The following is an 18,946-nucleotide window of genomic DNA, read 5'->3' as shown; positions in this document are numbered from 1 at the left end:
AAAGGCAAATCACTGTATTTTTCAGGGACTAGCAGCAATAATATTTACCTGTCTGCCTGGTCTCCTAAGGATCCTATGAATATGGCAAAAGCATTAACTTGAGGGTTGATGGTCAATGTTTGGGCAAATCTTGCTGGTGGGATACCATATCGTTCAAGATTTGCATCGCTTAAAACTATGACAAAATATTCATCAGCCTCTTCTTTAGCAATTTCACGAACAGCATGCTCCGTCCCTTCCAGAGTATGGTCTCCGCTCATACAGAATTGAGCATGGGCGTGCATTATCTGGGTACACAACAAAACCAAAAGGAAATGTATAGAGAGAACTATTCCAAATAAAACACACATTTTAGTTGGTATGAAAGGGAGCAAACATTCTTCTAAGCCATATTAAGTGAAACACATTTATTAATGTGCATCCTGCTCCAGATTTTAGAGAATATGCAGCATTTTAGGATTCATTTCACTCAATACAAACATAAATTCTTAAAATCCAATTTGCAATGTCAGAACTGGAAAAATCACACAGTGGGAGTTTGGCTTTCAGAACTAGAGAGTGAAGAAATAAAACACTATGGTAGGCTGGAGATTGTTTCCCCATTGCTATAGATCTGAGGGAGAATACCTTGACCAAATCCCATCTGTTCATAATGTATATTAAACTAATGGACTTCAGAATGAAGTGTTATTGCCAAATATAAGACTCATGATCAGATTAAAGAATTTTGTGGCCCTATACACTGTGGAAATTGGGGCCCCCCACCTTTCTTAAAGTGCTTTCATCCCATATATGCCACCCCCCGCCACAAAACGCAGAATGCCCCTCTCTCCACCCCACACACAGACCCCTGAATGCCCCTCCTATCCTATACCTACAACCCTTCACCACCCCCCACTTATCCTGACAGCAACCCCCACACATCCCAGCAGCCCCAACATGCATCCCACTCCGCAGGCCCCAAAATTTTTCACTTACGCCATAGCCCACCAACAACTCTCCCCAGCTCCTCACCACTGCCCTCCGACTCAATGCTCCCATTCCAGGCGAGGGCAGCTCCTCTCAATCCCAGTCTCCCAGATCTGCTCCCTCCCCTTTCCCGGCCCACGTGCACACGGCCCCGAACTGCTCAGGTCTGGCCCAGCCATTCCTCCATCACAACAGAGGAGTGTCTGCCCCAAATCTGAGTGAGTGACATTGTGATCTGGTGCACAAGGTGGCTGCAACACCCAATTTTGTTTTTGTTTGGTGGTCAGGGACCTCTTTCAGTGGGGCTCTGTGAAAGTGCCACAAGTGAACATTGGTTAATCCAGTCCCGCTCATGGTGACAATATAGACTTTAAAATTATTTAAACGTATGGTTTACAAAACAAGAGAGAAATGTGTAATTCTGCAATGGAGAATATGGAGGACATTTCCTATACAAAAACTAGGGAGTTTGGTCAATGGAAAACCCAGTTCTCCTAGTCTAATAAAACTGCCTATTTCTGGGGGAAAAAAACAAACAAAACAAAACCCTTCATAAGAGACACACTGATTTAGAAAACAAAATATACAGTTCCACAGTGCCATTCTGTTAATTAGTTCAATTCTATGTTATATTCAGATTTTCTGCTGCTTTGATGCAGCAAAGGTTTCCTAATTACATTGACAGTACATGTTTGCTTCGCAATGATGGTTTAACACCTTTTCAATCTAGGAGTTTACATACTCTTACTGCTATTACAGCACTTTACGGCTTCCAAGCACTGTACAAACAAATATTAAGGATCACCCCCAGAGTTTCACTCATCAGTGGCTACATGTTAACAATAATATTTTTATTAACAGAGAGCTTTCCATTATAGCTGTACCAACTGATCAGTGTGTATGGAACTTCCTGTAATCATTAATGGACTGTTTAGGACATAGATCCCAAAGAGATGCATCCTTATTCTATTACTATAGCACAGGTTTTTTAAAGTCGAAAAGTTTTTTCCCCAGCTTCGTTTTTACATACATGACTCCTCGTATCCCTCCTTTGCCTCCCTTCCAGCAACTTCCCTCTCTTTACTTTTTGTATTCTGTGACCTGTAGGAACTTATCCTCAGCATTTTAGAATCCTTGATTATCCAGAGCTATTTATTAACAGGATTTACCTTAATAATCTGTAATCTTTGTTTATTATTCTTGGGAACTTTGTCACACCCAACCAATGCAAGGTTGAAGCCATCTCCTGAATGTCCAACGATATCGTACTGCAGGAAAGAGAATTAAAGAGTAATCTGTTAAGAATAAGGAGTGACTGCTGACTCAGAATGACATGAGGTCTGATCAAAGGCAATTTGCTTTTAACTAAAAGATAAATACTGACTGCAGTTTACATTTATGATCAGTTTAAAGGAATTGATCACAATTTCTCACTACCACTAAAACACTTTTGCAAGATAAAATTGCCCAAACTAATGAAAATAAGCATCAGTAACTCATTAATTTCTTGGGTCTGATTCTGACTCATTCCACCAGTTTTACAGTGGTGTTAAGTGAGATTAGAATCTTAGTTTTTTACACTGCCCATTTTATCTGTAGAGTTACAATTTACTCTCTTCTCCCTGCAATCTCGCACACAAGAAGTGGATTGTTAAAGAGTAGCTCTGATGTTTGAAAAGCTGTTTATGTGACCTCACTGTGATCTGAAAAAAAAAGTGTTACATGCTATTTTTTAAAATCCATCCTTCACATTTTAGGTCTGCACATTAGATCAAAACCTATGGCTGGAAATACCCAGAGGGGTGAGTTCCAAGAACCCCATTATGTTTTCTGATTTTTAATAATGATAATAATAGCATTGCATTCAGCATACTTTGGGCTTAGTGGAGGAACAAATCCAGTACAGTAATGCAGTCACACGGTGAAAGCACAGTGCTCAGTATTCAATACTGTATCGCTTCCAAAAATTATATATATTTTGTTCAAAACAATATGGGTTACTTTCTAAATTCCATTAAGTGTAGAGATGAGGTTCTCTTGAGTTTAAGGTCATATGACTCTTTCATAATGTACTATCTCTTTGGATCTGGACCTTCTGATTTCTTCCCCAGATGGCTGTTCTGACACTGATGTTAGCGTACCAACTTTAAGGGTTTCAGGGTAGCAGCCATGTTAGTCTGTATCTGCAAAAAGAAAAGGAGGACTTGTGGCACCTTAGAGACTAACAAATTTATTTGAGCATAAGCTTTCATGAGCTACAGCTCACTTCATCGAGCTGTAGCTCATGAAAGCTTATGCTCACATAACTTTAAGGGGGTATTTCATATTTTGCTGCCTGGGAATACCACCCTGCTGCTTAGCACAAGACAATAATGAATGAGCCTTTCACTCTGAAGCTACTGGGTTCAATTTGAATTTAGATGATTTGTGAAAGTAGGCTTTGAGTAGCTCCTAGTCCATACGTCACAAAACCAAGTCACAGTTTGGTATGCTTCTCATTCCTGTATGAGAGAGGTCCATGACTAGTGTCTATGGGCAACTGCAGGCCAAGGCGAAAAGGTATCTGAAAAACTACTTGGAAGCTTGAGCACCTGGCTACAGTAGGACTGACTTAATCAATGCTATTAGTCTCACACTTTAAGAATCATTAGCACAAAAAGGCTTACGAAAGCAGCTTCCCAAATAACTTTTATAAACAGAAGTCAAATGCAGAACATCTTGGCCTTCTATTTATCTTTCAGTGTCTAGCAGCAGACAATGCTTTTTCTCATGAATGCCGTTGGGAAAAAAGATTAAGTAAGAATTAAGAACTTTGGGTGTGATCCTGGTGGAGGGTTTTTTTTTTTTTTTTTAACACAGTGCAAGTTAGCCTCACACATTAGCCTCACAAACATGGCTGCACACACAAGGGAGATTAAAGAGATTATAAACATAAAAAAATCAATAATAATGGGGGATATCAACTATTCCCATATTGACTGGGTACATGTAACCTCAGGATGGGATGCAGAGATAAAGTTTCATGACACCTTAAATGACTGCTTCTTGGAGCAGATAGTCTTGGAACCCACAAGAAGAGAGGCAATTCTTGATTTAGGCTTAAGTAGAACACAGGATCTGGTCCAAGAGGTGAATATAGCTGACCCACTTGGTAATAGTGACTCTACATAATAAAATATAGCATCTCTGGGGGGAGGGGGAACACCAAAGCAGCCCACCATGGTAGCAATTAATTTCAGAAAGGGAACCTACACAAAAATGAGGCCATTAGTTAAACAGAAATGTAAAGGTACAGTGCCAAAAGTGAAATCCCTGCAAGCTGCATGGAAACTTTTTAAAGACACCATAAGAGAGACTCAATTTAAATGTATATCCCAAATTTAAAAACATAGTAAGAGGACCCATAAAGTGCCATTCTGGCTAAACAACAAAAGTAAAAGAAGCAGTTAGAGGCAAAAAGACATCTTTTAAAAAGTGGAAGTTAAATCCTAATGAGGAAAATAGAAAGGAGCATAAACTCTGGCAAATGAAGTATAAAAATATAATTAGGAAGGCCAAAAAAGAATTTGAAGAACAGCTAGCCAAAGACTCAAAAAGTAACAGCAAAAAATGTTTAAGTACATCAGAAGCAGGGAAGCCTGCTGAACAACCAATGGGGCCACTGGACGATTGAGATGCTAAAGGAGCACTCAAGAGAGATAAGGCAATTGTGGAGAAACTAAATGAATTCTTTGCATCAGTCTTCATGGCTGAGGATGTGAGGGAGATTTCCAAACTTTGCAAATTTGAGGAACTGTCCCAGCTTGAGGTGTCAGTAGAGGAGGTTTTGGAACAAATTGATTAACTAAATAGTAATAAGTCACCAGGACCAGATGGTATTCACCCAAGAGTTCTGAAGGAACTCAAATGTGAAATTGCAGAACTACTAACTGTGGTATGTAACCTATCATTTAAATCAGCTTCTGTACCAGATGGCTGGAGGATAGCTAATGTGATACCGATTTTAAAAAAAAAGACTCCAGAGGTGATTCCGACAATTCCAGGCCAGTAAGCCTAACTGCAGTACCATGCAAATTGGTTGAAACTATAGTAAAAAACAGAATTATCAGACACATAGATGAACACGATTTATTGGGGAAGAGTGAACATGGTTTTTGTAAAGGGAAATCATTCCTCACCAATCTACTAGATTTTTTTGAGGGGGTCAACAAGCATGTGGACAAGGGGGATCCAGTGGATAAAGTGTACTTAGATTTTCAGAAAGCCTTTGACAAGATCCCTCACCAATAGCTCTTAAGCAAAGGAAGCTGTTATGGGATCAGAGGAAAAGTCCTCTTATGGATCAATAATCAGTTAAAAGATAGGAAACAAAGGGTAGGAATAAATGGTCAGTTTTCACAATGGAGAGAGGTAAATAGTAGTGTCCCCCAAGGCTACCAGTACTATTCAACATATTCATAAAAGATCTGGAAAAGGGGTAAACAGGGAGGTGGCAAAATTTGCAGATGATACAAAACTACTCAAGATAGTTAAGTTCAAAGCAGACTGTGAAGAGCTACAAAGGGATCTCACAAAACTGGATGTCTAGGCAACAAAATGGCAGACGAAATTCAGTGTTGATAAATGCAAAGTAATGCACATTGGAAAACATAATCCCAACTGTACATATAAAATGATAGGGTCTAAATTAGCTTTTGTCACTCAAGAAAGAGATCTTGGAGTCATTGTAGATAGTTCTCTGAAAACATCCACTCAATATGCAGAGGCATTTAAATGATTAGGAGGATGGAACAGCTTCTACATGAGGAGAGATTAATAAGAGGATGGGAATTTTTGGCTTGGAAAAAAGATGAGTAAGGGGGGGGATATGATAGAGGTCTATAAAATCATGACTAGTGTGGACAAGAAGAACAGAGAAGCGTTGTTCACTCCTTCTCATAATACTAGAACCAAGAGCCACTAAATTAAATTAATAGGAAGCAGATTTAAAACAAACAAAAGGAAGTATTTCTTCATACAACACACAATCAACCTGTGGAACTCTTTGCCAGAGGATGTTGTGAAGGCCAAGACTATAACAAGGTTAAAAAAAGAACTAGATAAATTCCTGGAGGATAGGTCCATCAATGGCTATTAGCCAGGATGGGCAGGGATGCTCTGAAGTATTCCTAGCCTCTGTTTGCAAGAAGCTGGGAATGGGTGACAGAGGATGGGTCACTTGATGACTTCCTGTTCTGTTCATCTCCTCTTAAGCAACTGGCATTGCCCACTGTGGGAATATAGTATACTGTGCTAGATGGACTATTAGTCTGACCCAGTATGGCCGTTCTTATGTCTGTTTAAAGCTGACTTACAGCCCATGTGTGTTACAGCACAAATCAAATAGCCCAGTAATGCTTAAATTGGTGCAAGCTTCATTGACTTAACTGATTATTGCACTACTTGGTGCTGAATTTTCTAATACCATCAGATGCTCTGTGAAAGATTTTGCTCTATTAAACCTCTGGGTATACAAACTGCAAAACACAAGTCTCCCTAAATATCATCTTTTAGTTCATTACTTTTCTTCAGAAGTTAGTAAAAGTTCATTCTGCTATTAAATACAACACATACTGTGTTGTTGCTACTGTGCAATTCAGAAAGTGTGCGTGAAATGAGAAAAATGTCATCTTCCACTGCTGCTACCACACTCTGCACAAAGATGTTGCTTTTTTCAAAGCAGTAAGGAAAAATGAAAGGCCATGTTTGTTGAATGGAAAATGTATTACAAATCAGACAGGCTTTTGTTGGAAGGAATACCAGCTCTTCCAAATTCCCTCCAGTTCTGGACAACACTAAATATACCCTTTAATATTTTTATTTAGCCTGCCACCCGCTTGACTTTAAAAAAGAAATTATGCTGCCAAGCATTACAGAACTTTTCTACTTTTCCCTCTTCCACTTAAATGGCACTGCCTCTAACGTCAGCTTCTCAGCTGTGGCCTCCTGAATTGTGTATATAAATGTGTAATGCTCCCTTTTAATATCACTATAAATCAAAAACTTAAGGAATTTCCCAACAATTATATAGCTTGCAGTTCATGGAACCATTTCTGAAGTTTTTTGAAACCCTCATAAAACCTTTGCTGCATAGTCTAATAACAGAGTTATGGCTCTTGATCTAAAACCATAAGACTTTGTACTTTATGTAAAGCACAGAACTAACGTCCATCTTAGGAGCTATTGCATTTTCAAATAGGTTCAGCGTGTAATGGACAACACTAGAAAAGATGCTGTAATAATTTCAAATCTGCAAAATGACTGCTATTATAATGTGTATCCTGGCATTTGCACATGTGAAAAGGGTAGATGGATATGCAGGTGCACCTTTTGCATGCATGATTTAGGAGTGGCTTTTAAAAATGTGACCTCCTGGAGTACTACACAGTTAGCAACGGTAGTAACATTTATTAAACGCCAACAAGGAGCTCAGCCACTTACAGGACAATTGGACAGAGAACGATGCATGTTACCTTCCCCAAGAAACTTAGAATCTAAATAGACAGCACAGAATGAACTGAGAGACTTGGAAGAAGGTTCAGTTTTAGAGCTTCATTCTCCTCTCTCCCACACCTTTAATATGTTGAGTTAGAGCCTAAGCCCTTGTGAGATGCATGGAAGAGGCGATTTTGGAGGAGGAATTTAAAAGATGGATTTAGACCAACTGATTCCCTGATTGTAGAAAGAATCTCCCTTCTCTTCCTCTCTGAACAAGGTTGTCCCTATGAGAACTGGAAACAAATAGCCACCTTGGGCATAAAGGTGAACAGACAGACAAAAAATGTCCATTGTCACTCTTCTAACCTTAAATGGATCACTACCATATTGTCTGTCTTGGAGCAACCACACTGTGCATTTTTAGTTCTTGCCCCTCGATAAATGAAGTAGCAGATAAAAAAAAAAGTGAGTCTACTTCATGTATTATGTAATCAATATGTCAGGCCTAAAGACTAATCTGACAACAAGGAAATCCTTGTCTCATGGGATGATGACCAAAAGGATAATATATATGTATTTGAGAAAGGGAAAAAAGTTCCCTGATTCAGTCCCCTTTTCAGCAGAGAACTAATTAAAGCACAAGAACAAAAAGTGGGCACAGGCTGGGGAGTGGTTTTAAGCAGTCAAAAATAGAACTTTAATAACAGGAGCAGAGAATTTCAATATGTAATCAGTTTTGAACATTTTGCTTATACTGCTGCTTCACAGATCCACCAGACACTCCTAAAATCTGCTCTCAAATGGCTGCTCCTCTGAGAGGTTAATCCAGTGGTTTTCAACCTTTTTTCATTTGCAGACCCCTAAAAAATTTCAGTTGGAGGTGGGGATCCCTTTGGAAATCTTAGACAGTCTGTGAACCCCCAGGGGCCCAGGGATCACAGGTCTGAAAACCATTGCATTAGTCTACAACAAGAAGAGGTATCAGCAAGTATCTCTGAAGGTCAACAAATTCTGTCAAACCAAGTTATGGGAAGGGTGTGGGGAAAGGTGGAGGGATAAGAGAGAAGAGAAAAGAATGAAGGCCATTTAACTCTTGCCTCTAGAGAAGTAAAGTAGCAGAGAGAAAAAACTGTGAGTCTACTTCATTTATCATGTAATTAGTAACTCAGGCTACAATTCCCAAACACTCTAAAGACTAGTCTGATAAGATAACAAGGAAACCTTTGTCTCATGGAAGAGATAAAATGATAGTATGTATGGGGGAAGCATAGTTAGCTCAACTGTGGCTGGGTGCACCCACTGCCCTACAATTTCATGGGTCCAAGGCTCCCCCATTGCCCATTTGGGTCAACTCTGCTGGTCAGTGCAATGTGAGGCCATTTCCCCTTATTGCTAACTTTGGAGAGAACAGCACTGGTGATGACACTGGTCTTCTGCAGACCTTATGCTCCAATTGTGTCTAGTCCTTATGAAGCAGCAGAGAGAGAAATGGAGAAAGAATAGTATCTCACTTGCCCCAGATAAGAGCTCCTCTAATTCAAGATGGGTCCAGTTGGGGCAGAATCAGGGAGCTATATCTAGCTCCCTGACACCACCTCTATTCTCTTGTACTGAACAGAGATCTGATGCACGGGAGAACTGAGCTAAGGTCCAACTTAAGTGCAGCAGACATAATGGAAGAGGAGAATGCTTCTTTGGTGTGCCACAAATTTCCAATATCCTATCCACCACTATTATGTTAAGTATAAAATGAGCCTTGCAGTTCTTTACGAGAGTGGCAATTGTCACAACTAATAACTGTGTTCCATTTTTGTGTGACTGTTTTTATAACCATTAAGTTGGTTGTTAAAAGTGTGACTAATACTACAATTAACTACACTTTTAACTACTTATATGGCCAAATATGTGGTTTGACCTATGCCATTAGGGGACATGCCCAGCCAACTGAAATTATTTCTGAATACGATGTGATGATCTGTAACCCACAGAGAGGAATTTGAGATTTTTGAGGCCAGAAGACAGCATTGCAATCATCTAGTCGGACTTCTTGCATAGCAGAGGTTATAAAACCTTGTCCAGTAATATCTGCACCAAGGCACCATTATTTCTGTTTGAGCTACAGCCTATGTTTTAGAAAGACATCCAGCCTTTAAATCTAGACTTCAGGAGACAGAAAATCCAACATATGCCTTGGGAAGTTGTTTCAATGATTTATTGCTCTCACTCTTAAAAATGTGCACTTTATTTGTAGTCTGAATTTGTCTAATCTAGTAGAAAAAGGTGTAACAAAATCCAATGGTTGCAAACTGATGATAACAAGCCATCTACTATCGGAAATCTCTTCTCCATATAGGCATTTGTAGATCTCTTAACCTTCTCTTGGATAAAATGACTGAGCTTCTAAAATCTCTCACTATCAGGAACATTCTCCAGACCCTGTACTCATTCTTGTAGCTCTTTTCTGAACCCTTTCCTATTTTTGGAAGTGTGGACATCAGAACTGACAAAATATTCCAGTAATAGTCTCACTAATGCTGTACACAGAGGTCATCCCACCTCTCTACTCCTATATGTTATTCCTCTGTTTATGCATTCAGTGATGGTGTTTGTCCTTTTAGCTAGAGCACTGCATTGAGAATTCATATTTAGTTGGCTAACTACCATTACCCTAAATCCTTTTCCATGTTCCTGCTTTCCAGGACACTGACTACTATCATGTAAGTGTGACCTACATTTGTTGTTCCTAGATGTATGGCCTTGCATTTGGCTGTATTAAATGAGCCCACCTTACCAAGCGATCCAGATGATTGCTCTCCATACCTGACCTACTCCTATCATTGTTTACCACTCCACCAATTCTTGTGTCATCTGTTTTGCCAACAATGATTTTATATTTTTCTTCTGATATAAGGGAACTGACCAAGTACCAAAATTTAGAGGAGATGGCAACAAAAACTGGAACAAAGAAAAAAATTCTGGATCCTTAAATTGAAGACATTTGCAACTCAGGGTTTAAGGGTAACCAGCAAAGGAAAAAATAGGCTTTGTCTTTTCAAAATTTCTTTACTTTGATTAATGAAGGCCTGAAAGTTTGTTTTTCCTTGTTTCTTACATCAGAAATTCAAATCTTGTTTTGTCATTTCCCAGAAGACGCTATGTAAGACTGGTAAGCTTATGCCACCAGAGAAGCTATGTAAATAGGCTTAGAAGGAGTTGATTTTTATGGGTAAATGTCATAAATGTCAATTTCACCATACACACACAAACCCACTGCACATTATTTCCTTTGATTGTAACTTAAATTTATGGATGGGCAAAATAAGAACATAAGAATGGTCATACTGGGTCAGAACAAAGGTCCATCCAGCCCAGTATCCTATCTAGTGACAGTGGCCAATGCCAGGTGCTCCAGAGGGAGTGAACCTAATAGGAATGATCTAGTGATCTCCTGCCATCCATCTCCATCCTCTGACAAACACAGGCTAGGGACACCATTCCTTACCCATCCTGGCTAATAGCCATTAATGGACTTAACCTCTATGAATTTATCCAGTTCTCTTTTAAACCCTGTTATAGTCCTAGCCTTCACAACCTCCTCAGGCAAGGAGTTCCACAGGCTGACTGTGTGCTGAGTGAAGAAGAACTTCCTTTTATTTGTTTTAAACCTGCTGCCCATTAATTTAATTTGGTGGCCCCTAGTTCTTATATTATGGGAACAAGTAAATAACTTTTCCTTATTCACTTTCTCCACACCACTCATGATTTTATATACCTCTATCATATCCCCCCTTAGTCTCCTCTTTTCCAAGCTGAAAAGTCCTTGTCTCTTTAATCTCTCCTCATATGGGACCCGTTCCAAACCCCTAATCATTTTAGTTGCCCTTCTCTGAACCTTTTCTAATGCCAGCATATCTTTTTTGACACATCTATACACATATTCAAGATGTGGGCACACCATGGATTTATATAAGGGCAATAAGATATTCTTTTTCTTATCCTCTATCCCTTTTTTAATGATTCCTAACATCCCATTTGGTTTTTCGACGGCCACTGCATACTGCGTGGCCGTCTTCAGAGAACTATGCACGATGACTCCAAGATCTTTCTCCTGATTAGTTGTAGCTAAATTAGCCCCCATCATATTGTATGTATAGTTGGAGTTATTTTTTTCAATGTGCATTACTTTACATTTATCCACATTACATTTCATTTGCCATTTTGTTGCCCAATCACTTAGTTTTGTGAGATCTTTTTGAAGTTCTTCACAGTCTGCTTTGGTTTTAACTATCTTGAGCAGTTTAGTATCATCTGCAAACTTTGCCACCTCACTCTTTACCCCCTTTTCCAGATCATTTATGAATAAGTTGAATAGGATTGGTCCTAGGACTGATCCTTGGGGAACACCACTAGTTACCCCTCTCCATTCTAAAAATTTACCATTTATTCCTACCCTTTGTTCCCTGTCTTTTAATCAGTTCTCAATCCATGAAAGGATCTTTCCTCTTGTCCCATGACAACTTAATTTACTTAAGAGACTTTGGTGAGGGACCTTGTCAAAGGCTTTTCTGGAAATCTAAGTACACTATGTCCACTGGATCCCCCTTGTCCACATATTTGTTGACCCCCTCAAAGAACTCTAATAGATTAGTAAGACATGATCTCCGTTTACAGAAACCATGTTGACTTTTGCGCAACAATTTATGTTCTTCTATATGTCTGACAATTTTATTCTTTACTATTGTTTCAACTAATTTGCTCGGTACTGACATTAGACTTACCGGTCTGTAATTGCCAGGATCACCTCTAGAGCCCTTCTTAAATATTGGCGTTACATTAGCTATCTTCCAGTCATTGGGTACAGTAGCTGATTTAAAGGATAGGTTACAAACCATAGTTAATAGTTCCGCAATTTCACATTTGAGTTCTTTCAGAACTCTTGGGTGAATGCCATCTGGTTCCAGTGACTTGCTACTGTTAAGTTTCTCAATTAATTCCAAAACCTCCTCTAGCGGCACTTCAATCTGTGACAATTCCTCAGATTTGTCACCTAGAAAAGATGGCTCAGGTTTGGGAATCTCCCTAACATCCTCAGCCGTGAAGACTGAAGCAAAGAATTAATTTAGTTTCTCTGCAATGACTTTATCATCTTTAAGTGCTCCTTTTGTATTTCGATTGTTCAAGGGTCCCACTGGTTGTTTAGCAGGCTTCCTGCTTCTGATGTACTTAAAAACCATTTTGTTATTACCTTTTGAACCTTCGGCTAGCTGTTCTTCAAACTCCTTTTTGGCTTTTCTTATTACATTTTTACATTTAATTTGGCAGTGTTTATGCTCCTTTCTATTTACCTCACTAGGATTTGACTTCCACTTTTTAAAAGATGCCTTTTTATCTCTCAGTGCTTCTTTTACATGGTTGTAAAGCCACGGTGGCTCTTTTTTTGTTCTTTTACTGTGTTTTTTAATTTGGGGTATACATTAAGTTGAGCCTTTATTATGGTGTCTTTGAAAAGTGTCCATGCAGCTTGCAGGGATTTCACTCTAGTCACTGTACCTTTTAATTTCTATTTAACTAACCTCCTCATTTTTCCATAGTTCCCCTTTCTGAAATTAAATGCTATAGTGTTGGGCTGTTGAGGTGTTCTTCCCTCCACAGGAATGTTAAATGTTATTATATTATGGTCACTATTTCCAAGCGGTCCTGTTATAGTTACTTCTTGGACCAGACACTGCACTCCACTCAGGACAAGATCGAGAGTTGCCTCTCTCCTTGTGGGTTTCCTGTACCAGCTGCTCCAAGAAGCAGTCATTTAAAGAAAAATGCTGTTTGAGAACTTATTAGGATATTTACATTGTATATTTTGACATGTGATGTTGACAATTTGTGTTTTAATGGTTATAAGGCTTTACCTTCTCAAATCTCAGTATCTGTCATAAATAATTATTTTCCGATTCCCCTGTTTTCTGACACCCATAACTTCACAGAACTGTTAAAATTTAAATAGATAAAAATAGAAAAAATGCATAAAAATAAACACTGAATCTGTCAAAATTTTAAAAAAACTGAATTCTGCCAAGCCAATATGTAAATAAAAATGGATTGACTAAGATAAGGACAGGATTTTTATTCATTCTATTTAAAAATTTTCATATTTTGTTTTGATTAACATCTATTTTAAGTAATATGCCTGAATAGATGGAAGAAAGGTCTTTACTAAATATCCAACACCTGTACCCTTTCAACTAAGGGCTGAACTCTCATGCTTTGGTTCTCCAAGAATGACCTCCAGCAAAACCGGGAACTCCAGACCTGGCATCCTTATTTCTAAAGTTAAGAAAACCTTTCAGGCCATATTTATATATCATAGAGAAGAAAAAGGGAGGAGGGCATAAACCTAATTTTTATTTCCCTTATGAGTTATCTGAAATAAGGTTTGGGTCTTATACCGGTCAGTGTGAGAAATAGCCACTTTTCTTATGTTCATATCATCATAGGAGGATTGGAAACAATGGTGAATGTAGCAGAGGGGAAGGACCTGGTTCTTCTTCCAGCATGTATGCATGGGTGTTTGAGCTCTGGTCACCAACAAAGTCTAGTCATGCTTGTGTGTGAATTGAGCTCATGTCCCTGTGTTTTATAGGCTTATAGGCTTTTTTTAAAAAAAGAATGTTTCATAAACTGAATCATAATCTGCACTCATAGTGTTCAATGCTTTCTATCCAGGGGCTGGTATTATTTTCAGGCTGCTAGCAACAGATTTAATTAAGTCTATATTTCCTTACATGCATGAATAATACTCTTTGGCTAGACAGAGTAATGAAATACTTTTTTCCACTGCCTGTACGCAGCCTGTGCAAGTACTCATTACCACTAAACTCCTGGCCCAGCTATAGTTACCTTAAACTTGTGCTCGTAATTCTCAAAAGCTTCCATGACCATGCAGACAGCCTCCATGGAACGCTCTAGTCGACCATCTACCCCGTTAAAGCGATACATGCTGCCAGAAACATCCACTACCAGGCGCAGACGCTTAGGCTTCTGCTGAGGGCTCCCAAGCTATGAGAGAAAAAAACCAGAAAGAACTTTACGATTGGGAAAGCTACAGTTTTGATAAGAACAACACACTTTAAAAGGAGTTCTCACACACTTTTCCAAAACACGAGACAACAAAAAACTCAGGCAATCTCTCTCTAGCAAGTTCAGGTTATTTTTAAAAAAGGTGAAATTATTTGAATTTTTCTGATTAATAGTTGAGAAAAATTTATTTTAGATACCTGAATCCAGTCTCTTTCTTTCTCTGTTTTATATACTCAATGGCTGGAAAAAAAATACGACGACTCCACACATTTATAGGGAAAATACCTTTGTTGCTATATTTCTAATTAATAACATTTTATTACCATAAAAGGAATCTCAAAAATCCAGTTTCTGCCAAGCGATGTAAGGGTAGTGCCTCCTTGAATTATGGTACTAAAGGGGACTCCTATAAGATTGTAAAGTTTGTCTGTTGAAGTTAATACCTTTCTAAAAATGTGTGAAGTCTTTTTCTGATTAACTCCTCAATTTTGTACATTCTGACTGTAAAGCTTTCCCCACTCCCACTTCCCCCTCCCCCTTCAATGTCTGTTTTAACAATTTCTGTCATACTAGGTTCTGGAAAGGTATTTTATCCCATATACAATGAGACAACTCTGGATTCAAATGAAAGGTTATTAAAAGATGGTCTGGCAAAAAAACAAATATTTAAAATGTTTCTTTATCTGTAACTGATTTCCAAATATTTCTCTTTCATTCAGCTAATTATCATTAGCATTTGATAATTTTTGGTTTAGTTTCTTCTTTTTATTATTAATGTAAAGGACTGCAATATCAACTCCACCCCCATCCCACTGAAGCCCATGTTTATATATTTTAATTAAAAATGTAAAATTGCCTCCTTAGCCTTTTCCCTGCTCTTTTTATAATGTATTGAAAAATACAAAACCAGCACTTTGAAGAGTACTGGAAATTAGGATATTATAGCTTTTCCCTTACTGAGCTCTTATTTAGGATAGCTAGGCTGCATAAGCTGTTCAAAACAACAAATAGTGAGACCATGTAGCATGAAAAATAATTTAGAGAGAGTTGTATCAAATATGTATTTAGCTACTGAGAAGAAATTATGTTCTAAATGATTGTTTGCAAAATAAAATTCCTTCATGTGTAAAACTTAAAAATTAAAATTAAAAATAATCTGCTATATTAAATCTGCCTATTACAATATAATGATGATTAAGACAACTACCCTTAAAGTTGCTTTGTTGGTGTGTGTCAACTGGTTTCACTTTCAAAGACTCATATAATTCTAACAAAAAAATTTTCTGACAAGATGAGTCAGATCCAAAATGATGAGTAATCATAAAATAGTAGATTTTTAAAAGCTTTTATTTAGATTTTAATTATTCACTCATTTTCTCATTAATTTTATATTAGAATTGTTAATTGGCAAATCCGAAAACCTGAGTGCTGCAAGTTTTCTTATATCATGATAAAGTGTGTTAGTGAGGAAAGATGTGATAGTCATTTCATTTTATTTGAACTTGTTAACCATCTTTACTAGGCTAGCATAATGGAGCTCAAGGAACTAATAAACTCGCTAGCTGCACCCATTAGTTATGGAATACTTACTTCTGGCTCAAGCTCTCCCCGTCGTTTATAAATGGCTTTTTCTCCTGTTAGTCCATCAATTATTTTGGCATCATCTAGCTCTCCAATAGCTTGGTGTCTCAACCATTGTCTTTCCTTACCTTTGGCCTACAAGAGAAAAGCATCCTTAATTCATTCAGTGCTGCTGGAACATTTTATACTGTTTAAGAGATACAGAACATGACACAAATATGGGTTTTCTTTGTAATTATGTGCCAGCTCTGGCACAAGTTGGTGAAATCTGAACACATTTTCATCAATGCCTGGTCTCTCTTGCTGAGAGACTAATTATTGCTGACAAAGAATATATTTTTCCCCACAATTTTTGTCACTTCTAAGCCTGTTCACATACAGAATTTGAAATATGGACCATGTAATCTTTGCATTTTAATTGCAGATATGTTGGAAAATAGTACACAAATGAATCTATGCAGAAATCCATAAAGCTAGAGGGACAGGCACAACAGAAGTGTTTTCCACCCAGGTATTGTGAGAAAATGTATTGGATGACTAAAACAGAGGCAAAACTCAACAGTATTACGTAAAAATACTGACACTGAAGGAGAACCCTATGTAATGGACTCAAGTATCAGAGGAGTAGCCGTGTTAGTCTGTATCCACAAAAACAACGAGGAGTTCGGTAGCACCTTAAAGACTAAAAGATTTATTAGGACATAAGCTTTCGTGGGTAAAAAACCCACTTCTTCAGATGCATGGAGACAGATGCATGGTGCGTTTGAGGTGGGTTTTTTACCCACAAAAGCTTATGTCCTAATAAATCGGTTAGTCTTTAAGGTGCCACCGGACTCCTCGTTGTTTTTATGTAATGGAGTATGAGTAGTTCCTTTTATAACAGCATTCATAATAATCTGGTATGCAATTTACAATCAAAACATTGCAAATAGTAATAATCAAGAAATGCTAACAATGAAATCAAGAAATGCTAACAGCATTTTAGGCTATATAACTAGGACCATTGCCAGCAGATTCAGGGACTTGATCATTCCCCTCTATTCGGCATTTGTGAGGCCTCATCTGGAGTACTGTTTTGGGCCCCACACTACAAGAAGGATGTGGAAAAATTTGAAAGAGTCCAGCGGAGGGCAACAAAAACGATTAGGGGGCTGGAACACATGACTTATGAGGAGAGGCTGAGGGAACTGGAATTATTTAGTCTGCAGAAAAGAAGAATGAGGGGGGATTTGATAGCTGCTTTAAACTACCTGAAAGGGGGTTCCAAAGAGGATGGATGTTCTCAGTGGCATCAGATGACAGAATAAAGAGTAATAATGGTCTCAAGTTGCAGTGGGGTTGGATATTAGGAAAAGCTTTTTCACTAGGAGGGTGATGAAGCACTGGAATGGGTTACCTAGGGAGGTGGTAGAATCTCCTTCCTTAGAAGTTTTTAAGGTCAGGCTTGACAAAGTCCTGGCTGGGATGATTTACTTGGGGATTAGTCCTGCTTTGAGCAGGGGGTTGGACTAGATGACCTCCTGAGGTCCCTTCCAACCCTGATATTCTATGATTCTCAGACTATGCACTTTTTGCAACCATGGTTGTTTGTGCACTGACTGTTAATACTGATGTACCATTCTCTACAGCTAAATCCTGAAGTCCATACGCTAGTAATACTCCCACTGAAGTAAGCTCTGAGGAATTGGGTGCTTAGACAAAAATAATGTTAATAATAATATAAGAACAAGGATTGTTTCACAATGACTTGCATGTCATAGGGTCCATTTGAAGATAGCACAGTTTATTTGCTGAGTGTGGATTTCATGTTTCACTTAATGTATGGTCGGATTCACAGGATCTCCACTTTAACCCACTGGTCCTGTCAGTACAGCTGAGATTTTCATGGAAAGAGAGAATTATTTGGGAGTGAAATGGGATGGTTTGTGTGTGTCTGTCTCCCAACCTACGAGAAGTTGGACATTATACTCCTTTCCTGTAAATTAAACATCAGTGGGACTGGATTAAGGCGTAGGTATTATAGATCTTTGCTAGTGCTCCTGGAGTCACATGATTATGAGGACAACAGGGCTTAAGTGTCCTCTTAATGGTCTCTCATTGTCCTCACAGATCCTGGTTCTTTCAACTGTTAGAAATGTCAGTTTGTCTTCCTTTGAAATTACCTCTCATCAGAAATCTTCTGAAGCAGGGACCATGTTTTGCCAATCCCAGAGAAGTTCAAGATGCATGCCTAGAATTTGAGAGGACAGATCTCTGGAACTTTGTACACTGTGGACAGCTATTTGATGACCCACTACAGTCCACAAAAATTCTACATCCCAGCTCACTGCCTCTGGCATGTGTTCAAATGTAGGTGTTCTGAACATGTCCTCAGTTTGAAATCAGTTCTAGCAAAACCTACTTTTGGTTCTTAATTGATGGATTCATTAAAGGTCTGAGCTCTAAAGCCTTATATGTCCAGGTGTCTTTGTTAGAAGTCTTCTGTTTACACTCTGGAAAAGAGATTTAGTTTAACACACAGATTTCTAGGTTCTCCAGGCAGTGAGAAAACCTCACCTTCCACTTCAAGCCCACATAGCCAACTGGATACTGAATTTCATAGTGGAACAACTGATGGAAACAGGTGTCTTATTTCCCAGATGGGCAAGGACTGCGAAAGCCACCATCTTCATATGAATCTTGGGGAAGCGGTTGTGAATCTTGTATGAGAATGGGCAGAAATCATCCTTCTTATTTAAGAGCTCATTCTACAAGATCTATTTCCACTTCAGGAGCAGAGAGGAATATGAGGAAATCTGCAAAGCAAATGATTTGGGCATCTTTTCTGATTCATAAAGCAATTCAA

At 38.5% G+C, this 18,946-nt stretch overlaps 1 protein-coding gene across 3 annotated transcripts in view; it reads right to left on the bottom strand.

The window, feature by feature from the left end:
• The window catches only part of VWA8 (von Willebrand factor A domain containing 8), a 301,480-nt gene that overhangs the window by 6,442 nt on the left and 276,092 nt on the right, over positions 1–18,946 (bottom strand). For all 3 annotated transcript variants that reach the window (XM_038402763.2, XM_038402782.2, XM_043504544.1), the window contains 4 exons: positions 16,111–16,236; positions 14,341–14,499; positions 2,139–2,237; positions 49–287 (listed from right to left, as the gene is read on the bottom strand). In XM_038402763.2, coding sequence (XP_038258691.2) covers positions 49–287; positions 2,139–2,237; positions 14,341–14,499; positions 16,111–16,236 — 623 coding nt within the window. The remainder of the gene's footprint in view (positions 1–48; positions 288–2,138; positions 2,238–14,340; positions 14,500–16,110; positions 16,237–18,946) is intronic.

Source organism: Dermochelys coriacea, chromosome 1 (assembly GCF_009764565.3).
Source record: "Dermochelys coriacea isolate rDerCor1 chromosome 1, rDerCor1.pri.v4, whole genome shotgun sequence".
Taxonomy (NCBI): domain Eukaryota; kingdom Metazoa; phylum Chordata; order Testudines; family Dermochelyidae; genus Dermochelys; species Dermochelys coriacea.
This window is presented reverse-complemented; position numbering and strand designations above follow the sequence as displayed.